This window comes from Mercenaria mercenaria, chromosome 8 (assembly GCF_021730395.1).
Source record: "Mercenaria mercenaria strain notata chromosome 8, MADL_Memer_1, whole genome shotgun sequence".
Taxonomy (NCBI): Eukaryota; Metazoa; Mollusca; class Bivalvia; order Venerida; family Veneridae; genus Mercenaria; species Mercenaria mercenaria.
The window spans coordinates 75,244,582-75,270,306 of record NC_069368.1 but is presented as its reverse complement, the minus strand read 5'-3'; the positions used below and the strand labels follow the sequence as shown (position 1 = coordinate 75,270,306).

General features: G+C 32.8%; 1 protein-coding gene across 5 annotated transcripts in view; it reads right to left on the bottom strand.

Annotated features, from left to right (window-relative positions):
• Nucleotides 1–817: 817 nt before the first annotated feature.
• LOC123566048 (uncharacterized) overlaps nucleotides 818–25,725 on the bottom strand; it is a 46,727-nt gene continuing 21,819 nt past the window's right edge. For all 5 annotated transcript variants that reach the window (XM_045359878.2, XM_045359876.2, XM_045359877.2 and 2 more), the window contains 4 exons: nucleotides 24,804–24,866; nucleotides 10,110–10,411; nucleotides 8,054–8,158; nucleotides 818–3,152 (listed from right to left, as the gene is read on the bottom strand). In XM_045359878.2, coding sequence (XP_045215813.2) covers nucleotides 2,643–3,152; nucleotides 8,054–8,158; nucleotides 10,110–10,411; nucleotides 24,804–24,866 — 980 coding nt within the window. In that variant the 3' untranslated portion in view covers nucleotides 818–2,642. The remainder of the gene's footprint in view (nucleotides 3,153–8,053; nucleotides 8,159–10,109; nucleotides 10,412–24,803; nucleotides 24,867–25,725) is intronic.

Genomic DNA, 25,725 nt, shown 5'->3' with positions numbered 1-25,725 from the left:
CAAGAAAAAGCGCTACCCACCAGTATATGAGTTTGCAGATATTTCTAGAAAAATAACACGTACTTAAATAGTTTCAAATTTCAGTTCGCTTTTAAAAGCTACACGTTTTGTTTTTGCTTGGAGTATATGACTACATCTGATACAAAACCATCATCTCCGAAAGGCAGAAACATAAAGGAGTAATATGTCAAACGTTCTCCCTGCCCGGTCTGTAGCTTAATTATTTATGGATTTTAACATTGTTTGGCCAAAAATGTTCCCTATTATTAACCGACATGTCACGTGCAACACTCATAGTCTTAGCCCGAAGTCGCGTATTAGTCGTTATTCGATCAAAATGGAAGAGCAGAGTAGTTGCCCATATTTCATGGAATCGTTTAAACTTGCATCTGTCTTCTCGTAAAAAGTCAAAGTGATGAAATACGGTGGTTCGATAGTAAATAAACAATACAGCTATTTCAGCTGTTTCCAGCAGATAACTTCTGCTTTTGTCCTTTTCAGGAAGTGTTTCGACAGAAGTATCCTCACACTTATTTAAAATACGCATTCTTGCATTGATATACGTGATTAAACAATCTTGACATTCCCGCACATTTCGTGAGAATTTAATGGCGTGTAATTAAGGTTTACACATTTTAGATTGCGTTGGCATAAGTTTTGTTTCATGTTTTACATCAGCAGAATCCAGTAGAATCCAGCTTGATTCATTGGTATGTTCGCATTACAAGGCTCTGTCACCAACCAATCCCTCTATACCCTCAGTTATGAAGATCACGCTAATGAGGTTTGATATACCAAAGAATTAAGCACATTTGCGTTTAGAACAAGTTGTGTACTTAAAACGTAAATAACTTATTACACAATTGTAAATGTCAGGCAAAGAACAGTTGCGATTCAAAGCCCTTATATGAAAGTCTTAAATAAATGAACAAAGGAATGATCTTGTCTGATTTGAATATATGAAGAGTATAATCTTTATGTTAATGGAACGCAACAAACCAAAACATTTTCATCTGACATAAATCTAAATTCAAATTTTAACTTCGCTATTTTTTGTACATAGAGTAACGACAGATTTTTCAAGCTCCCACACAATCCAGAATTTAGTGCAGCACATGCGTAAACTACTATAATAGAGCTGTCATCATAGTTTTGTTCAGCATTTTTGCCATTGTAGATAGTTCTTAAGAGGTTTTGCACATTTTATACTAACTCAAACTGCGTCTGCTGCTGTTGTATGTTGATGCGTTATGTTATATATCTTAATTTTAAAAGGACATCTTTTTGACGACAATTAGCAACAATTCTTATGAAATACACTTGGTAGAATATTTTACGCTGTGATGGTCATAAAAAAGAAAACCCAGTCTTTTCACAGTTGCTAGCCTTAAAGACGTTTGAGAAGGATAGTCTTGATATATCAACAACATGTAAGCGTATTATGTTCAGGTCATTTTATACAAATAACTTTAGTCTTTTTTAAATTTTGTCAGTCTAAAATTTAATAACTACACGACGTCATTTCTTTTACTTCACAACTACGTAATTATTATCGAAAAATACAACTTTACATTATATTATTATATTAGTCGTTTATATTTTATGATGTTCCAGAAAGAAACATGTTCTCCCATAATACTGATAAGCAAGGCGTTACAATTATTTTTAAAGTCTGGATTGTTCTTGGTTTTCCAAGATTTCACTTTTATTCTTAGTGATACTTGAAAGTTCCGGAACCTTCCGTCATACTTTAAAAAAGAAAGCTGTCGGAGGACAGGGCAGAACCTAGAAACAACTTATTGAAAAGCTTTATATTTAGCACTTGTATGATTCACATTAAAATTGTGAATTTAAAGAAAATATATCTTTGAGAGAGGATTTATATACATTGGGCATACTAAATTAAGTTTGGGTATGTGAATAATTTGTTTGGATTGAAATTTGACCAGGACGGGAATTGGAATTTTATTACATATAAGACAGGACTTTATGGTTATTTGATATTTTAAGGTACTTGAATTATAAGTTTTATTAATAAAATTATGCTATGATTAATACCTGCTGGTTTATTTTCTGTTAATTTAACTTACTGTTACAAGCAGTTGTTACCCTTTGAGGGACAGAAATGATGACATAGGTTAAATATTGTCTTTTGTAATATAGGTATTTTTGTGTAGTTTTTTATGAGGAACGTAAGAAGAACTGTTTATGGTAATATAGAGCCAAATGGAACTAGAAGATAGAAATTTTCAGCGCCTAAAGAAGTTGTTTTGGATCGGGACAAATTGATGCGAATCATTGACTGAAATTAAAAGCGAAACTATAATCAATTTGCAAGATAGTTCATGGCAATTTTCGTGATTGCTCTCGCTTTTAACAAGAGTAAACAACATGGAGATTAACAAACATGATTATGGACCAGATAGTCATCACCTGAAATATACAGGTACATTTATAAACAAGTTTGCTGCCACGTTTCGTTTTGGAATGGAATACTTTAATTTCCATTCAAATCGGAAAGTCCTGCGACTCACGTCATCTATTGACAAATATCAACTTCTTCATAAGCCGCTGATACTGTCAAATGAATACAAGGGACTTTATCAGCAAATGTGAAACAGTTTATTAATATACATTGCATACTATTCAAAATATGGCACTATATTGCGACGTTCTATGTTGTAGATATTTGGGGGAAGAGTTCTTGCAGTCGGATAATCATATTCGTTGATTATTCTGCGTGTTATGATACCTAAAACAGATTGATCAAAACGATGACAGCGTCCGTCATAATCGTGTTGAAAATTACAACCTCTTTTGTGAAGACTTCCTTCGGGTGCAATACAGAGTTCATTTAAGGCGCACTTTACCCATGCTCGGACGACGATACTCGTTATTCGATCAAAATGGAAGAGCAGAGTAGTTGCCCATATTTCATGGAATCGTTTAAACTTGCATCTGTCTTCTCGTAAAAAGTCAAAAGTTGCTTTGAAAGTATGTTTAGTAAGCGTGCCGACTGCTAAATAATTAAGAGAAACTGTGAATAGGTAACTATACTTCTTAGCATTTTCTATCACAGAATCAATATCATTCGTTCTAAACCGTATAGAAGTATCCATCCACCAAACAAAGCCAAACTCCATTAAAACTTCCTGAAATATAAACAAAATGCAATAGACAGTATTATAATTACATGTATTCGACAGATAAACTAAGAATTTACCTAATTAGACATAGTTTATTTCTAAGAAATCTTAGTAACATAAAATAAAAACATAATATTAAGTTTGTTAGTGTCATACATTTGCTATAAGGTATTTATTTTCACTATTAAATGTAACATATTTACGTTATATTACAGTTATGTTAAACAAAGTCTTTGCTGTTATTACTATTTTTAATCATATAGCAATGTTAATGTAAAATATGATACAGCAGATTTAATATGTGTATTTGTGCAGATTACACAGTGTATTTAAGCTAGAGAAAAAGAGAAGTAAAAATATTTAAACATTGCATATTTATATTATATACGTTATATACAATAATCGTACAAAACTCTTTCGTTTATTTGTTTCTTCAAACAGATATCAGTTAGCAAAAAAAATAACATAAATTTTTTACTAAAGAAAACTAAACATATGAAATAATCAAGCAGCCCTCTTGAATGTGGTGAACTCCGACAGTTCATATGTTTTTGTCTACGATTATAGCCTGTTATCAGTTCATACAAAGTCATATACTATAAAAATGAGAGAAATTTTAGAAACACAAAACTCTATCTCATAGTGATTCCTTTTGTTTAGTTTTAAGACAGACCTGGTCAATAGTATACCTGTGCATATAAAGTACAAATCTGCGATATCAATGAAAACAAGTTTAATTGTACGAGGAGTGTTAAAATTGCTTATTTTGTATAATTTATCAGAAATTTCATGCCCTCAAAGTACTCGTCATAACTAGAAATGCACAATTTCAGTCGAAAAAATCCACTTTCGGAATGTGCCACGGTAAGCTAATTTAGGAATACTAGTAAGTGTCTGGTATACGGCAGATCCAAGTGCCTGTCTGGACCGATATCTCCGTCCAGCGATGAAGTTTTCAATTTCGGGAAAATAAAGAAGTCTTGTTTATATGAAGGGTGTGATAAAACGGTTACCATCTCTTTTTGTAAATAGAAATAAATGTAACAATAACAGGCTATGGGCTGCAGCATAATCATGTAGAAGTCAGACGACATGTTTGAAACCCTTGACTGGGCGCCGTTTCTAAAAATATCCTTTCCTGTTTTCGATATCACATCTTTGAAGTATTTTCCGGTAACACTTTTATTCTTTTTCAATGGTACCAGTATTGCAACGTCTTCTCCAGAGATGAAGCATACAAAACCCTCTTTGCACTAAACGTACTGTCTTTTGCTGTTTCTGGTTGAACAGATTGCATTGCTAACCTTTCTTAACGACTGAATGTGTATACCAAAGAAGAGCTTCAGCTGTAATTTTTACAGGTTTTATTTTTAAATGTTGCCGAAGCTACAAAAAAAAAATTAAAACGCTTGCTTCTGTCCAGTTTACATTGTTCATGTTAAATGATAAGTCATGTTGAATAGACACTAGACCAATATTTGAATTCGAACCAACTTTACTAAGCTGGTGCAGATTTTGCAAGAATAAAATTGGTGAAGTATGACGTAATTTATCTGCAGTAAAGTGATAGGTTTCTGTACATGTATGTAATACTATTTCAGCTTTAATTAATAGACAAAAACTTCGATCAAAAAAAGATAATAAAAAAGCTCAAATAAGTGAATTATTTTTATTTACATTATTTTAAATATGGCTTTTTTTGAGAACATCTGAAACGTACAATGCATTTGTTTCCTACGAAAAAATGTACGGTGAAATGTAAAACAAGTTCACAATCTTCTTTTTCACTTCATATACTGTAAGCAGAAACACAGTATTTAGTTTGTTATGGCATTTGAAAATACCTTGGGTAAGACATGTCATGTTCCAAAAATAAGAGACTAAATGCCCTATAATACGTTAAATGTACATTGTTAAAGAATTTCAGAAAGGGCATGGAATTGAAATTTAAACATCGGAAAACATAAAACAAACTTCCAATATAGTTATTTTGTTAAAGATCTGGACGAGATTGAAGTCAGACTGATGCGTGTACAGGTAAAATATTTTTCACTGTGATTCAACACTGTATATTTAGTAACTAAGATATTACTTCATTTCGCTTTAATTTGATAACCATACAAACCAAGAAATATTAAGTACATTGTTCTGTATTAATGAAACATTAAGAATGGAAAAACCAGTATGCATACTTGAGTGGTGGAACCTATGCTCGTGGTATTCCTATGTTCGTGGTATCTCAATAAATACGCTCTCTGCAGAAGCACAGGAGAAACTATTTTATCAACTATTTTCAACACCGATCAGTAACGATATGCCTTTACAACAAACGTAGCGATAGCCTCGCGTGCGGCTTACGTCACGTATACCGCAGCCGATATATTTTATGCAATCTTTTTTTTCGTCGCAAAAATCTCAGACAAATATGTCAAAATTATCCAGTTAAAGTTAGTGTATTAGAAATTATTAATTTCATTCAGATATAAACTATTTTTAAGAAAAACTCTGAAAAAATGGACGTGCAAAATCCAGTTATAATGAAATTTCCCCCAAATTTGACACATAGCGCACAATTGCGGTGTTTTACATACACTTCGGGAACTTTCTTATTTTGAATTAGTTTGATAAAAATAGAATTATTATTCTTTAAAATTAAGTTTAAAGTGTAATATCTATATAAAACAGTTTACTTCCAAAATGATGTTTACGTATAATGCAAATATTAACGTTTCTTCATCTTTGTTCTTATAATGACTCCATTTCTGTAAGAGAAATATACACATAGACGTACATACTATTGACATTTCATGCAAATTGCTTTTGACTTTTTTTCGCATAATAAATGTGTAATGTTCTAAATATTTTACTAGCATATGCTTCTTTTTCCTTTATAGCCGTTTGAAAAATTTTCGAGGCTTTAGTTCAATAAATATTACATACCGCCAGCGTATGTTCCCTTTCAGAGCGAAATTTCACCATTTTACGTTTGCCATGTAGTTCACAATACAAATAAGTCACCTGATGACGCACATCAACAATATGTTTCGATAAAAAGAAAACTTTATGTTTCTGCATAGAAAAATCGAACTGGTAAGTTTTTCTTGCTTCTTAAATCGATTATATATCTACAAAATACCGCGAGCATAGGTTCCACCACTCTAATATGTTTATATTTTTCATTTTAACACTGAAATTGAATGTTGTGGCACATTCAAATTTAAACAATTTGTTTCAAAAGGCTTTGATATGAACAGACAGCAAAATTATAAATAAATGTAAAACAAAGAAAAAAAATGAATGTACAAATGACCCGATAGATTGGTGTATTTCTTTTAACTATGCATGCACCTTTTTTTTTTTAATTGAAGCACGATCACACAGACGCATACACATCAACAAAATGCAAAGATTGCAATATAAAATAGTTTATACTGACAAACAAACATTGCTTCTCTCAATTTATAATTTGTCGTTATTTGAATACTCTACCATTTTCAAATAACGTATTCAAGCTCACTAAATTCATGATAGTACCTTTCAAAACATGAAGTAAGAAATCAAAAGGTTTGAAATGCATATAAATGTCCATATATTTCTCACACACGGATGATACTTGTTCATACTATACTTGGGCCGATATATATATATACGATTTTAAACCCAAAGTACAGAGATATGAGAACTTAATGTTTAATCTAAAAAAATGTGATTAAGGAAATGTAACTCTCGTTTGACTTGGGACATAATATATTTAACAAATAACCAAGGCCTTCTTGTGATTTATCGTCTAATTTACTACGGTTCGTCGTTCAGATGCTTCAGTTAGCCCGGGTGGTTATATACTCAAGCATCCGAACGACGAACCGTGGTAAATTAGACGATAAATCACAAGAAGGCCTTGGTTGTTTTCATTCTCTATGCTCTATGACATGTTTTAATAAATATTATGCTGGACTTCATTTTCCCGAGGAATAATATATCGGACGTCATGCGGCAATTTGACGTCATAATTGACGTAATAATGCTCTCTTACCGGTCCGCGAATCAACCGTTGCAGAATATACAGAGCTTGATTCCTTCTTTTTGTAACTGAAAATCATATCGAGTCATGTTAAAATGGATATTTCCACATGGATGAATTTTATCTTTTGGACAACAGTTCAAAAGTCTTCAAATACGAGTATATGCAGAATAAAAGGAAAATATTAAAGCTCTGACTGAGACTCGAACCGAAAACCTCAAACACTTGGGGCCGACACACTTCCACTTCGTCTAAAGCTAGGCAGTGTAAGTGTGCCATTATTCTTTTCCCGACTACATCAACTTGAATAATTTAATTGCTATGACATGTTCAAAGTTCTTTGGATTATCGTTGTATTAATTTTGGTAGCTTAGGTTTTTTTTTCGTATAATTAAGAAATGAAATTATTTTTTTTTCGGTGTTCATGCGAAATGAACGATAGAATAGGATCGGTAAATTCATGAATCGCTATGTTTAATTTGCCGATCCTATTCTGTTGTTCATTTCGCATGAACACGGAAATGATGATTTTATTTATTTCATTTACATTATATTTCCTTTCCATTTGTAAATTATATAACAGTATGAATTGCATATGATTTATAGCATTTAACATTAAAATCAGCTTCCCAGCCATTATGTTCACCAGACGGAACAACTGCGATGTCATTTATGGAATGTCCCCCCTGACTTTACGCGGACGTTGTCAAAACAGCTGTCGGTTATCACTAAGCAGCGATGACGTAGCTTTCGCGCCTTTCCTTTTGCTGTTCATACGAAATGAACGTCAAAAGTTTCAATGGATTTCTAAAAATCAACAGATATAAAGCCAGTTTTGATTTTTTTTATTACATTTTTTTACGTTTGATTTATTTTTAAATCTTACCTGCACTATAAGTGGCTTGAAAGCGTATGTTTGGAGAACATTGACATGTTGCGGAAATTGCTGGAATATAAACTGTCGAACTTCACACTTACAATTGTTCTCAACCTGTGAAATGCATTAAAAATAAAATGAAATAGCAGAAACTCAACATGTCGCTCAACATGACAAAAGCTTTTTCCGTACTAATCGTTTATTAAATCATGCATAAAATTCTTTTGTTGCCCTACAGTTACATACTGTAAAGCTTTTAAAACTACAACTATAATCATCGCATTAGGAGATTACTCAAATAGAATTTTTAGGTAATACACGAATAAATTGCTCAATTTTGGTGCATTGTTTTTAAAAGTAAAACTAAGTGATTTGTAATACTTTTTACTGTATAAGTATCTGTTTGAAGAGTCTCAAAGAGTCAGACTAACATAACATGCAGGTTTTCTGCTTTGTTGCTGTCGGTGCCTCCAAGGGATTGTTTTTGTAGATTTTGTTTTCTTATTGAAAATATTAAAACTTCTATCGTATGATATCGAATGTTACAATTAAATGAAACTTCAGTGGTTAGTGTCGGCACTTGTTGATGGTTTAAGCTATCTAGTCGTTTACCTTATTTACACTGGTAAATGGAAATGCGCAGAAAGTCTTAAATTCTGTTGCGCCTTTATGTTATGTTGATACAGATAAGCAGTTTCTAATACTTGAATATGGTAATCATACAGGTGCGCTAGGAAATGCTTTCCAATATAGCATATGAACTGATATACCCAAAGACGATTATAGCGTTTTAGTATCAAAACAACTGCTGCAATAAACATTTAACTGCGATGTATTACAAGAATGTAACAGCTTTATTTTACCTGAACAATGTCAATGCTTCAGAAACTTCTTACTCAACGTGAAAATTATCTTTGCTATTTTTGTTTGTCTTGAACAATCATGAGACAAAAGTATGTGCAATTCATCAAACTTTGAGAGTTTTATCAAAAAGCTAGATATCTAACTGGACAGCATAAATTCATTCATATTCAAAACTTGTTGTACATTGCTACAATATTCAATTTAACTGTAAGTTTAGTTAAATTCACAATTCGTGCTTCATTTCTTCAAACTAGTTAACAAAAAGAAGCGAGAACAAATTAAAAAAATAAATGCTAGATGTTTGAAGCTTCAGTACAACCACGCCAGAGCGACAACATCATCAGAATGACCCTAAGCTGAAATATACTATCAAATTTAACTCTCCAGAACAACAACCTCTACATATCAGTCAGAAGTTTTATCTCCCAAATGGTGTTACTCTACAGAGGTTGCACTGTACAAAGCGGAATGACGCCGTTAGTCTCTGAATGTTGTTGATAGAACTTCCTAAGAAACGTTAAACCAAAATCTTTGTTTCATAGACACTATCATAAATACATTGCAAATATTGAAGATTAGATATGGCATTTTTTTTTTAATTATACAAACCCTACTCGGTAAGACATCTACATTTACTGCATCGATGACGTAATTTAAAAAAACTCTTTGTTTAGCCTTTATGATCAGTTTATTACCAAATCAATTAATAGCAGTCACCTGGTGTCCAGAGTTGTTGGGTAATCAAATCAATTTTTGTATCAAAACTTGACAACTTTGGTCGCCAGCAAGACTTGCGGCCATTCTAATCGTACGATACTCAATATACAGACGTATATCTTTGCAGACTGTTACTAAATATTAACATTTACCGTTATAAGAGGTAGAAACATTTGTTGACATTTTTATTTAGTTCTCATATGTTCTGTCAAACATCTAATAAAATCAAAAAGTACCCATTACATAGAGTTACATATTACTTGACCAAAATTTGATGAATCACTTTGAAACTGTTGATATGAAGGGTTGCAAAATGTCTTGCAATATATAAAGATGAATAAATTCATTATAAGGGTACAATTCAGATTGACCAATATTTAAACTTATATCCTTCAATATATTCAGAAGCTTGATAAATGTACATTTCTTTTATACTCAGCTTAATTAAATCATATAAATTGTGATGAATATATTATCATATTACCGTGCGAATTTGAGACGGTGTCATTCCTAGATCGTACACAAGGATAAGCAGTTTATCTTTGTACTTTGGACTGACCAGAAATGTTTCATGTATAGACTTAAATAGTCCTTGCGATTCGTTGTAATGCGTCTCATCAAATGCTGTAACAAAGACAGGAAATGCTCTGATTTCCTTCGGCCCATCGTTGTATGCACCGAAACGTCGTACATATACATCTGCATTGCCTATGGGGTAGTTCTGTATAACCTGGAGATTGTCTTCAAACGTTGTATTGAAAGTTTCATTGCAACTTGAAACATGTTCTACAATACAATATATAATTTATTCTAACACGACCAGCGAATAAGCTATATACATGTAGAGCAAAACCTATCTCGGTTTATTATGCAATAAACCACCCTTGAACTGTGCTGCTCGCGTATCGAGTTTTGGCTATTACATTTATACACTGCGTGTAAAGTTTTAAGATTCTGTACATGTTGGAGGACTATTCAACAGCCAAAGTATGATTTGTCGTAGAATTAACCGTGTTTTTCGTTCTTATGCGAAATTACGGCCTTCGTGATATATTCTTACGCATAAGAACTCAAAACACGGGTTATATATGATATGAATAACTATGGTAGGTTTGTATTGATCGTTAACTTGTTAAAATGTAAATATATATTACTTTACTGGCAAAAACCACACACTAGTTTTAACGTAACTGAAAAAGGTACGTTTTCGAACCCGATGCCATTGTCATAAATATAGACGTGTATCTGAACACTTTGAACAATATTTGTTTACTATAAAACGTGAAAAAGATATTAATTTCCGTAGGGCCTTTTGCTTCGCATTTATACACTAGCATATCGTTCCAACATCAATAATGTTCAGCTTTTTAAAAAGCAAAAATCAAACACAACGAGGAAGTATTCTCTTCGACAAGGAAAAAACCCATGTCTGTTGTTATTAAAAGGACTGGAAAAAAATCTAAAAAGGACACTCCGACGGAGAATATTCCGTTAAAACAGAATGCCAAATGTTCTCAATAAAAAGACAAGAAAAAGTCGAAAAACACAGAAAAGGTTTTAGACCAAAATAACAATGAAACTGAAATTTTACCTTGTAATAGTAATAGGCAAAGTGTATTAGAAAGTGTATTACAAAGCTTTCTGCTTCAGACATTTATAATTTGAGAGAAGTCCTAGGCATTTGAGTATGATACTGAGCGGGGAAACTCAAGGGTTTGATCCTTCATTGCCTCATGTACCAAATAAACATGTTCAGGTAAACAGAGATGATATTTCAGATAGAGAAAGTCCACATGGTCAGCAAGGGTTTTCTCACAAAGATATGGCTAATGCCATTCTTGAAGAAGGTGAAATTGTTGATGATAAAGATTGGGATCTTGCACGTTTAAAGACCCCAGTTAAAGGTAAACCTAGTTTGTCATCACTAGCTAAAATGATAAATGTGGTATGCACTTCTTCTTGTGATATTGATTCTTTGATGAAAAAATATAAGGTCCCAGAAAACTTTGAAATGATACGGCCTCCTACCGTTAATCCAGAAATTTGGAAAATAGTGGATAAAAGATGTCATTCTCAAGATAGATCAATGGTTGACACTCAGAATATTCTGTCAGCATGTATGAATCCGATAATGAAGTTGTGTGAGGTTTTTAAACCTAAATTTCATAAAAACAGTGAGACAAAAGGATTAGTTTCTGATGCATTAACACTAATTGGTCAAGTACAGTACAACCTTTCAATACGTAGACGTTACATGATAAGACCTTCTTTGTAAAGGAAGTACCAAAGTTTGTGTAGTATTTCAACACCAGTTTCAACTCAGTTATTTGGAGATGATATTGCTAAGACTGTTGAATCTTGTGAATCATCACTCAACCTAGGGAAAGATTATTATTACAGAGGCCAACCATATAGGCGTCGAGGCAATGGAAAATTCCCTCGTAGGGCTTACTTTAGTGGAACTGGTAACAGTTACAGTGGTTACTTTGAAAATTCTCCTAGATCAGCCTTATCCTCCAAGAGGACAGTACAGGCATCCAGTTAAGCTGACTGGCTACAGAATTAAAAACAAACTGCAACATCCACTGCCCCAAACGACCAGAATTAACAAATAAAGTAAGTATGGTCGGTAATCTAAGATTTCATTAGACTTTTGGAAAACTATCACAGAAGATAACTGGGTTCTTAAAACTGTGTCTGGTCATTGTACTGATTTTGACAAACAGCCATATATAAATAAATCCGAAAGAAATTCCTTTTAATAAGGAACAATGGGATATTGTCAATGAAGACGTTTTGACTTTACTCGAAAAGGGTGCTATTATTCCACCCACGCATGAAAATGGAGAATTCATATCAACTATTTTCATTGTGCCAAAACCCAATGGCAAATTTAGGCTAGTTATAATTCTAAGATATTTAAATAAATTTGTACAATATGAACATTTAAAGTGGTTTTGGAGTTTTTACAGGAAAATGATTTCTTAATTTATGTTGAATTGAAAGACTTTATGGAAGCGATATTTCGATGAATGATAAAGTTGTATCTTTTCCTAGTAACATAATTTCGAAAGATGACATCACATTAAATGATCAACTAGAGATAGTAAATGCTTTGAATGATCATTTCATAAACATTGCAAATATTGTTTCTAAAGTACCTCTAAACCATCAGTTTTTAAGCCACTGGAAACTATGTTAAATAACAAATGAAAAGATTCTCAATTTAATATTGATTATATTACGCCATTTGAAGTGAAAAAGATAATTGATTCTCTGAACAGTAACAAAGCTACCGGCTCAGATGGTATTGGCCCCAGGATTAACAAACTTTGCTCTGACACTGTAACTGTTGCAATAGCTACCATCATAAATAGCAGCATTCAGTATGGGGTTTTCCCAGACAAACTTAAAGAAGCTAAGGTATTTCCAATTTTTAAATCTGGTTCTAAAGAGGAAATGAACAATTACAGACCCATATCCATATTATCGACCATTTCCAAGGTAGTTGAAAGACATATTGCTACTCAGCTGCATAATTTCTTCAATAGAAGTGACATACTACACACCACCCAGTCTGGTTTCAGAAAAATGCATTCTTGCCAAACGGCTCTTACTGTATTAATTGATAAGTGGGCTAAAGGCATTGATTCAGGAAAAAATGCATTGTGTTCCTAGATCTTCGTAAGGCTTTTGACCTGGTGGATCATAACATTCTCCTATACAAAATGAAACTGTATCATTTTAGTGAACTTTCATTATGCTGGTTTGAGTCGTACCTGAAGAATCGAACCCAATATGTCCAAATGAATGATATCAAATCTTCTTTATCGTATATAAAAACTGGCGTTCCACAAGGATCTATACTTATCCCCTTTCTCTTTTTGATCTATATAAACGATCTTCCATTGATTGTTGAAAACTCAAACATTAACATATATGCCGATGGTTCTACAATGCATGTATGCGACCATAACGTATCTGATTTCGAAAGAAAATTGCAAATTGATATTATCAAAGTTAATAATTGGTGCACGTCTAACAATTTGGCTCTCCATCCAAATAAGACAACCAGTATGTTAATTGGTACCAACAAGAAATTAAATAAAGTAAGAAACATAAATCTAACTCTAAATGATAACGGATATATGACCATTTTGTGTCGATTCGCCGTAAAACCCAACTCACTCACTAAATGATAACTGTATTCAAAATGTATCATGTCAAAATTGTTAGGTTTTTATATTGATAAAAATTTAAGTTGGGATCAACATTTGAAAAAGGTGTGTAAACAACTGCATTCTAAACTGTGTCTTTTTACAGAATATCTAAATATCTAAGTGTTGATATATAGAATATGTTTTATAACTCGTACATTTTATCGATTTTTGACTATGCATCCACTATATGGGGAAACTGCTCCAAAGGAAATAGAACAATCTTTAAAATTCAAAAGAGGGCAGCTCGACTAATATTGAAAGTATCCTTCCAGACATCATCTAGTACTCTTTTTTGTGAACTTAAATGATCAACTTTTCCAAACAGGATTTAATACAATATTGGTGTTTTAGTTTATAAAGCATTAAATAAGCTTGCACCATCTTATATTTGTGACACTATTGGAATTTGTGACAATACATACTATTGCCTTCGTTCTAATACGAAATTTGATCTACAGCACATTCGACCTAAAACAAAGTTTCTTAAACGTTCGTTTTCTTTTATGGCTGTAGAAATTTGGGAAAATGTACCTTACTCAATAAGAAATGCTAGCACAGTAAATTCATTTAAATATTTACTTAGAAACTTTCTTTTGATTAATACAGTGTAGAGTTATGTTATGTGACTGTTAACATTTGTTTATCTTCTTTACAAGTCTGCTCTATGGAATTACTGTGACATTTTCATTTGTTTGAGTAAATGGTTTTGTGTTTGTTAGAGGGCCTCATTGAAAAAAAGATATGTATGTTATGTATGAAACGTAATGAGTCTTACCCTCTTTAAATAAAGAATTTATTATTATTATTATTATTACTGTTATTATTATATGTGGCGTTCGGTTTTTTCGTCCATCACTGCCATTTAAAGTAAAGAAGGTGTAATGAGCGAGAATTTCAAAAACAAGTTATATCATTTATAACATCATTTGATAATAGCAAAAGCTGATCTTCACCAGATGTACAATTATTCAAATGGTCAATTGCTCACTTTTACGCAAAAGGCGTCAAAAAGCATGTTTTAACCTAGCCCTAAATAGTAACATTGTCTGTGATTGGAATGAATAAGTAGTGTGTAAACTGTCCTATAAATTTTTTGTTAACTTTGAAATTTTCATTTATGTTTATTTTACTGTAAATTGAGCGAATGAAATACGTGAGTCTCTGACTTCGTTTTTGCTGTATTGTTTTTATTTTCCCCTGCCCCCATTTTCAAGCACAGACTTTGTGCATAAATATTTCACAAAGAACTATTTGTGATTTAGGAGAAATAAGTTAATCACAAAAATGTTTACAACAACATAAATTTCATTCAAGCATATTATAATTTTGCAAGCTGTTTGCCGATTCCTTTCCGATTTTTATTGTCACTATTGCATATCTGAATGCATGTTACATACTAACAAGAGGGCCATGATGGCCCTATATCGCTAACCTAAGTACTATTGCTCTTAATGATAAGATCAAGTTTTGACATAGATCACATGGGCATACACATTAAATATCATCAGGATAAAAAATTTCTTGTAACTGTCCTTTTTGACCTATGGGTCACATACTAGTCTGGGCCAATCTCCATATTAAGTTTGAGAGTCCTAGGCTCAAATGCTGCATTTTTGTACTAGCTTGACTAGCTTTGCTTACCCTGGAAGACTTTAATCACATTTAAAACCAATCTCATTAGATGCTGCTGAGGTATATTCATTTACATAAAATAAAGGGAGGTTATTTGTCATAAATTCAGTCAAAAGGTATCTATCCTGATTGTCCGAGTCCATCTGATGGCATAACTGACATTTCAAATCAGTATCTTCATTGGTAACTGAGATACACCCATTTTAATTTGAAACAAAGGGAGGTAATTTGACATAAAATCATCGATATTATCTACATTGATTGTCTCAGTCCAAGTAATGACAATAATGAAATTTCAAATGAGTCCTATAAGTACTTACTAATATAAATCCATTTTGATTAAAATCAGGGGAGGTAATCATGCATTGGTATATGCATGTAGAAGATACAGAGTACAAGCTTTTACAACAATATATAAAAAAAGTATTCATATTGATAAACATTCCATCAAGAGTTATCTAACATGACTATTTCTTACCATGGAAGACATAAATAACCTTTCAAACCAATCTCATTAAAAGCTGCTAGGAATATTCATTTACATAAAAAAATAAAGGGAGGTAATTTGTCAAAACTTCAGTCAATATGTATCTTCAGTGATTGTCCAAGTCAATCTGATGGCATAAATGAAATTTCAGATCAGTATCTTCATTAGTTACGCAGATATACTCATTTTAATTTGAAATAAAGGGAGCTAATTTGACATAAAATCAGTCCATAGTTATCTACCCTGATTGTCTCAGTCCAACTAATGACAATAATGAAATTGTGAACGGACGGACGGACGAAGGGCTATCACAAAAGCTCACCATGTCACTACGTGACAGGTGAGCTAAAAACGTAATGAAAAAAAAACTTCTTATCAACCATCTTATTGTTCGTTCTCTTCTCCATAGATTTTTTTTTTAATCTGAAAATGTTCCTGAAATGCTTTTGAATAAAATATGACTTTAAAATTCCTTGACTACCGCGTTTTCCAACCAAGTTCACATTGTCTGTTTGTAGGATTTTGTAGCCTTTACTGAACGGCATGCTGCATTATTTTTGGTTTCAGTCCGTTTCAACTGTTTCATAAATAGTTAAATACAAATTCCCCGGTATCCGGAGATTTTAGTTCGAGTCCGAGTAGCTGCAGCGGTCCGTGAAGTGGGAAAGTTGTCAATTTCTTACGGAGAGTGCCTACTGGATAGAAACTATAAAGAAAGTTTGTGTAAACAGACCGCCGTGACATGTTTGAAGATTGTTGAGAAACGGTGTTAACCTAGCACAGTTAATGGCTTTCAAATGCATAACTGCAATAACTTATTTATAACGTCAAACATTAATTAACTTCAAGTCACAATAAGCCGGGAATAATTATTGTTTGTATTTGGTTTTACGCCCGTTTTGTCAACATTTTATTTATTTACAAGCACTTAACTTTTTTTTCCACAAAAGCTTATAACTGTCCAATCGGAAAATCTAGGTCACCGATAGAGTGATTGTAACTGACACCAAACCTATGACCGCTCGATTGATGGGCGAACTTTCCAACCAGTGTGTCATTCAGTCCGACATGAGAATCGCGGGTAATAATTGAAAGGATGAATTAGACAAGAAACTTTTTAAGGGTCAGTTGTAGTCGATGTCTTCGAAACGAGAATTATTATAAAATCTGAAATGTACATACTTGTAAACCATGGTTTTAAATTTTCATTTAAAAAGATGAAAATTTACATTGTGGGAATAGCTATATTTGCAGATGTTAAGAGAACGTTTAGTCCGACCTTTATTGTTTCTTCTCTGTGTTAAAACGATATGCTTGTAATTTTTTATGGACGAAACAAAGAACCATCAAATACGATTAAAATAAAAAGAATGAAGTAACAACTAATTATTTAAACGTGAAAGCTGATTTTAATTAGTTGGAGATATCATCAAGGAAAGTTGAAGACAAGAATCTTTGTTAGTTTTTGTCTTTTTTGTATGTAACAATTTACATGCTTATGCACACAGCTGACTGGCACTGCTGTTCGTTGTTATTTGTTTATAAACAATACAATATGTCACGCATAAAATACGGATATTTAATGGATTTGAAATTTACACTACGAACAAAAAAAACAACAGGTAAATAGTTCTTGAATTACAATAAAGCATTTAATGTGTCACATATCTCATATCAAATATTGTTAAATGGTTAAAGTTGTGCTTTGTGCTTAGGAGGGCCGGCACATATTTACACAACCTAGCCAGGCATGCGCATGTTTTTGACAACACAGAAAATTACGTCAGACAAACCTTCAGCTTTTCCCGGAAGTAGAGAAGATGAAAGTAAACAGGCTAACCTTGAAAACGGAAAATCGTATTTGCAGTAGTCTATAGATAGGGTTACTTGCAGGGGACACCTGGTCTAAATGTATGCACATGGACCTCTTTTTTCTTTCTTTTAGTGCTAATGGGAGTCAACTTCCAACATTTTATTTACAATTTGTAAATACCTGGGCTTTAGCACGGCATGTAAGCTTTTCATCTATGAAAACACTTTGGTAAAACACAAATCCTTCAGTGGTGCGTGGCGGAGCAAGTGTATATAATAAGTTATAAAACTTCGTCAAATCGTCCAAAAGGTTCTCTTAGATGTTCATAAAGGTCAGTACATGCCTAAGATGTTGGACCTTTTCTTTCCTTTTTTGAGATATGCCTAGATATTTTGGAAATATTTTCAAAATGAATTTCGTGAGATAAATGTTAATTCTACGGAAGCGTGAAAGGGCTATCAGACGCTTATACGTTTTAATACGCTACGGCTAGAGAAAAGATAACAGATGAGATTTTAGCAAATATCATTGGTGAAATTTGTATAATGATATATAGTGATGATTTATTATGAAAATGATGTTTTATAGTTTGATGATTATGAGGTTTTCTCAATTCATGTAATATTTCAAAGAAGTCAATAAATTATGGGAGTCTCGCTAAATCTTTTGTTTAGACAGATAGCTATAAAAGGTAAAGTTAAGCAAATAAATAGCTACAGACATGGCTTACAGCCTTTTCAACCCACTATCGAAGGCAGCTCATGTAAACCTCTCTACAAACACTTTCATTCACATGTTAACAAACTTATATGAACACCAAATTTTAAACCTTGCTCAATCTGCTCACTAAGGTGATCTCATTTGTGGACATAGATAGATAGATAAATTTATTTCAACATAAAATGTCCGAGTGACACGGCAAGTGTAAATTCAATACATACAACAAACAATAATCAATGTATGAATTAATATAACCATGACAATCCACATTATAAGTCAAGGATAACACAAAGAAGAGTTTTAATAAACTCTTATTTCCATTGTGGTCCTTTAGATGTAGTGTTGTAGGACATAGGAAGAATCAATGAATGAGAATTATTCTGAGTTGCCGTGAAACATAAAAATGAATAGGCTATGAGTATCTATTTGAACAAGTTGAAAACTTGCTAGAAGAAAATGACAAAAAAAAACATATAGCACATGTTGTAGAAGTTAAATAAAATCTAAAAAATGTTCCTTGACCCTGGATTTAAAAGAAAAGGTAGTCTTAGAATCCCTGAAATATTGAGGCAATCTGTTCCACAGGGTGCACCCCATATAGGCAAAGCCATTGACAATAGGAATAGCACATCTCTTGCCATCTGACACTATATCAAATGGACTGTCAGAGTGGAACCAGCCTTTACCCTTAACCTAGCTGAGTAATCATGGACAGCACTGGTAGGGGTAAAATTATCACTCATATAAGGGAGCAAGGTTTGAATTGATTTTTAAAACATGTCAAAGGGTAATTTTGTTCACTCTATTCACGATAGGTATTTACAACAGGTAACCATTTAATATTTGAAAAATGCTCTTTACCTATATGAATCCTAAGAGGTTAACTTATGCAAATCTTATGAACTTATTTTGTGTGACCTGTAACTTGTGTCTTGAGTTAAACTGTTGAACCAAACAGATGAAGCAAAGTGATAATGACACTGTATAAGGAAAGAGACTAAAAGTTCTTTGTGAGTCGGGTGCGAAATTCGCTTTGACGATAAAAAAAAATAAACATAGCTTTGGATTTCTTGATAACAGATCTAGCCAGAGCATTAAAGGACAAACACTGATCAAGGGTGGCACCAACATATTTAACTGATTTTTTGGATTCGATTGTTTGACCATTGCAGTTCTTATCAAAATTAACCTTTTTTTTTTGGGACCCAAATGCCAATATGCAAAGACAGCCTATTACAAACAAGCCACTGAATGAAAGGATTCAAGTCAGGACTCAAACTCTCTTCGATGTCTAGCTTGTTTTTGGCCGAGACAAGGATTGCTGAATCATCAGCATAAAGTAAAAGTTTATTCTTTATAGCGGATCATGACATTTTATCTGAATTTATTTATCTTTAAGGCCGACAAGTGCTTTAATACGGACATTATGAAAAACTTTGTTTGTTTAAAGTTTGATTTAGTCACCACCATTATGCTGCTGGGAAGAAATCGCATTTATTCCTTAAGAATATATATTGTAATTTACAATAAAAACTATCAAATCCAGTTAAAATTGGTAACACGTCGAATGTGCTTGCATATTTTACGAACAAGTGTTTCATTAAGTATGGGAAAGTATGGGAAAGGAAACATTTACTTCTTTTTTAATTTGAAAGTATGAGATTATAATCGGCTCTTAACGTTAAGGTGGTTCGCGGGGTTCCTACCAAAATTTCGAAGTATGAGATATAAGACTGATATTAAGTCTGTATGTACTTACATATCCTGTCTTTCATTTGGAGAAAAAAGAAAATCGTTCCGAGTCCACATTTCCTTTGAAGAGCGCCACCTAGCGGCACATGTATTTTTCAAGGGAAAACGCCGTTTTTCTGTAATAATCGCATTAAAATTAATGTTATTACATTTTTTCAAACTCAAGAATATAGCTAAATTCAATGTTATTGTTTACATGTTGCATTTTGTAAATTAGTTCATTTAGAAAATGCTTATATAAAAAGATATCCGTAGTACGGGTGGGGAAAAATGGCGAAAATATTCAATGTGTTTCATGGCCGTTTAGCCGAAATAAAATAAAACGGAACGGTCAAAGTTCTTGATTTTCAAATATATTCTTCTTTAATCATTTCTGAACAAGAAAATAAAATAAAAATAGGGGGTCTTCACGGCAGATTTTTTGTAAATTTACTTTTTATTTGTTTTGGTAATGTAAATATTGTGACGTTGATACATCTTTTATGGTGTTAACGTCACACAAACGTTTTGTTCATTATGTCCTTTAAAGGTACATTTTTGTATACGCAGGATGATGAAAGTACACAAAAATGAAATATTTTTACTAAATAGATTCACAGTGTTAAGTAATTTACAATCTAAGTATATCATCTAGAAATATACTTTCATGACAGTTCAACAATTTCCTTAAAGACGTTAATTATTTTGTTTATATTATTATGTAAAATGTCATTTAAAAATGATGACCACGGACACCCTTGCCGTTTCTGTCAGGGTATTAAAATTTCAGCCCGTCTCAAATTCTATTAGACTAGCTGCAAGAACAGAGCCTACATTCACATGGATTTCTGAATACTGGCGTCGTAATTAGCATTGCGTGCAACCAATACGCATCTGCTAAATTGTTTTATTCATTTTTGAAACAGTTTTAGAGCTAACTTAATGCATGAAGACTTCACTGCAGTCAATTCATGGTACATTTTTAAGCCATGGATCTCCAACGCAATGATCACAGTAATTCATTAAGGAATATATACAGTCGGTGGTTGCTTGTAGACTTCACTATAATCATTTTAACTATGATACAATTGTGATCCATGATATGTAAAACTGTGAAAATAAAATCAACAGAAAAATCTGACAAGGCGCTTCAAAACGCATAAATGTAAACTCCCCATCTGATGCTTGCATATCGTAAGTTCTGTTCACTTTGCGCTCAGTGTCACGGACATTCTTTATGCGGTGTTGCTCATTGCAGTCTGTCACAGCTGGAGCGGTCTTCTGCGCAAGTCCTGAACTGATTATCAATCGGAGCGCACGGCAAAAATACGCAAATTATTGTACGACAGCATGCATTTAGTGTATAATATGTATAATATACTGACAAAAGGTTAGGGTTAGTATTACAATGGTCACAAAATATATACATTAAAGATAATTTTCATTCAAATTGCTTGAATCCGGTATATACCGGGGTCTGTAATTTATACAGGCGTTCCAGGTCTACAGTTGCAGTGAGTTGCAGTCCTGAAATATCCGAATTTATTCGCATCTGCGTCAAAATGCACTTTTACACTAAATACCAGTCAAATATTTTGTTTTCAGCATTCTGGCGAAAACATTTCAAAGTACATGTAAATGGTGGTTTTATTTATTTCTTAGTTTTATCCGCCTTTTAAAATTTTTGAAACACCAAAAGAAATGCACGAGATGAAATCATAGTGGTTACTTTTTTGATATTACATTCAGCACTGGAATACCATACTTCGATTTTGGAATAAAACCTTCATCAAATAAGAATGATCCCAATTTGCCGCCAAAATTCTATAATCGAAACTTTTTGTATGTACAACAGTGAACCATGTCGAAAGTGCGTTTCCTTGAAAACATCTGACAGAAACAGCGGGTCTGAACAATGAACGCATGCCTCTAAACCTTTCGCAAGAGCAGCCTCAATTAAACCACCCTTCTTCCATCTTTCCATCCTAAAATATCGTCTGCGTCGACTGTATCTCTTTTATATTATTTTCTGAATGTTTTGAAGCGAAATGAGTTAGAGTTTTATTTTTGTTGTGTCATTTTGAAGCAAGTTTTCCCTCAATACGGTTTGCATTGTGCATTCACGTTGACGTTATAAATTTAATGCACTAAGCGGCACCAAAATGAGCTTTATTCAAGTAACGGTTTCAAGTTCACAGACTGAAGTACATTTTTACCTTAAGAGGCATTATCTCATTTATCCATCATCTGCTTAAGATTCCATGATTTTATTTATTGAAAATATTCAATATAGGTTTAAAAAGCAATAAATATAATACACAATTAGAATTATAATGAAAATCAAAACCTCTAAATAAAGTTACATGTCATAACAAAAAAGAAACATATTGATGTTTTAGCCACCTTCAAAATGTTCTTTATCGTTAAAAATGTATTTCATTTTTGTCTGGAAAACAGTTTCACCACTTTTCGTATCTTGTATCTTCGTTGTTAGCTAGTCACTTGAAATATTGAAACAATAAGGAGTGTCGTTCAGTTTCGCACTTAAACATTTCATACAGAAGGTAAAATGAGCCGCGCCATGAGAAAACCAATATAATGGTTTTGCATCCGCGCAGTCTGGTCGGGATCCATGCTGTTCGCTAACAGTTTCTCTAATTGCAATAGGCTTTGAAAGCGAACAGCCTGGAGTCTGGATCCATGCTGGTCGCAAAGCCACTATGTTGGTTTTCACATGGCGCGGCTCAATGTAAATTTGCAAATCACACTTTTTTTTCTATTTTCTTGGCGGGGAATAATTAAAGAAAGCTATGTTTGAAAATAAAGAATTGTGACTCCGTTTTAATTCATAGCGGATAAACTGATAAGATTTTTTTCTACACCCCAACCCTCGTCCCCCAATACTTCACTTACCCTTAAATACGGAGTCAGATACGCGAGTTATGCAAGATTAAACATTTTCATAAAAAATTCAACCACTTATGAACATGAACATGTTGAATAATTTCACCGAAACTGTGGGCAAGTAGCTTTAACTGACTCTGATATATATTCATAGATAATATACTTTGACTGCAAAATACGCAACAATGTACATCATGTGAATATATTCAAATAAAAAAGATTCTAAAGATTTTTGTAAACTCTGAAGGTCCTGTTTATATCAATGAAAGACATAATGAAATCAGCGTTTGCGCGACGTTAACGCCGTCATTGTGTATCAACGTCACACATTTTACATTACCAAAACAAATAAAAAGTAAATTTGCAAAAAATCTGCCGTGAAGACCCCCTATTTTTATTTTATTTTCTAGTTCAGAAATGATTAAAGAAGAATATATTTAAAAATCAAGAACTTTGACCGTTCCGTTTTATTTTATTTCGGCTAAACGGCCATGAAATACATTGAATATTTTCGCCATTTTTCCCCACCCCTACTACGGATATCTCTTTATCTAAGCATTTTCCAAATGAAATAATTTACAAAACGCAACATATACACAATAACATTGAATTTAGCTATATTCCTGAGTTTGAAAAAATGTAATAACATTAATTTTAATGAGATTATTACAGTAAAACGGCGATTTCCATTGAAAAATACATATGCCGCCAGGTGGCGCTCTTCAAAGGAAATGTGGACTCGGAACGATTTTCTTTTTTCTCCAAATGAAAGACAGGAGATGTTAGTACATACATACCTAATATCAATCTTATATCTCATACTTCGAAATTTTGGTAGGAACCCCGCGAACCACCTTAAGACGTCATTTATTAGCGGAATTTAAAGATTCAGAACGAAACTAAAGAAATTTATCTATATGTTCTCATTTGATCTCATTTGTATTGGATAAAAACACGAAATCCATCACATCGTTTATTTTAATGAATGCCAAAATGATTTTTCTACATGAATTTTTACATGAACTATAACGAATAAACCGGATGAAAATGCTTGAACGAACTAGAATACAAAATGTTATTGTGCTTTCTACGGAATAATTTGCGAAGGTTTATTTTTTATTGTATTTTTCAAAATATGATTAATTGAAAAATGAATGCAGCATTGAGTTTGCTATCTGTAATGGATACAATCGGATCTGAGGCAGTTACTTCGAAACATTCGATAATCATGGGAGAGAATACCCGACATTTCTCTTTAAAAGCTGGCATATTTTAGATTTATTCGAGCTACATTATATATCACTATTTCAATAATATCAAAAATACATCGCTCAATTTTCCCCTATATCTGCCTCTTAGCACCCAGTTCTATATTTGCATGTGATTGCAAGCGATAAAGATACAGTTCAATATCAATTATGCATTTATATCCGTCACACTGGAAGCAGTGCCACTTGACAAGATATTACACCAAGCCACATTACAATGACCTCGAGTAAAATAATTTTATAAGTTGCATTACATAACTATTTTACTTGTTCGCTAGTACTTTAAACAACATGTTCTTCTGAATGTATTTTGTTAAATAATTACATATAACCTCATGGGAGGAGGAGAAACGCCTCATATACCTAGAACAAAAAGCTCAACTCGTAATAATAGACCAAGTACCTTCATAATAGTCCTCGTTGGTATTTGCTTTCGTTCTGCTTTGGACCAAAACAATTTGTTCACCTGAAAATATTGTAAATCTGATGAAATTAATATTCAATTTCATTTTTCTAATATTCGTATGGAAATTCCATTTAATAATAAAAAAATATCTAATAAGTACAAATAATAGCATATTTCAAAATAGTTCGAAACTGAAATTAGTAAATCAAAAGAATATATATCCTGTCTTCAAAGATAAATTGTTAAATCCTTAATGTGAATGTTAATACTTCAGATGTTATATGTTCAAACTTGTAATATAATTCTATTTAGAAATATATGAAACTTATTCAATAAGTTTGTAGTTCAGGTTCTTCCCCGTCCTCAGACAGCTACGTATTTAAAGTATCATGGAAGGTTCAAAACGTTCGTGTATCACTAAGAATAAAAAGAAGATTCTGGAAAACTAAGAACTACCAAGACTTTAAACATACTTGTAACACCCTGTATATCAGTATTGTTATAGAAACCCATCGAATATAGATAACATACAACATACTCAAAATTAGGTCAGTAAACAATTGGTTGTACAAAGCAATACAGGTTGGAAATATACCTAGCTGCCGGACATCTCGAAAATGTTAAATCGCAGGACATATAACCGTAACAAGCAGTGTCGTATTTGTCCAAGCTCTAACGGACACATCCAACAATACAGATTAAAGCGGGGTCTGTTTCTTATTTCTTTGCATATGTGTGCTAACCTGCATGCATCTTAATTATATTGGAGAGTGTATGCTCGCATGTTTTCAATCTTGGAGAATAGTTTTAGTCAAATGGTCTTGCGTACGAGTAACCACAATAAACCAGTCCAAAGAGCTAAATCCACAGTAAATATACAACATAGACATATAGGGGAGGAGCAGTGTAAGTTTACAAA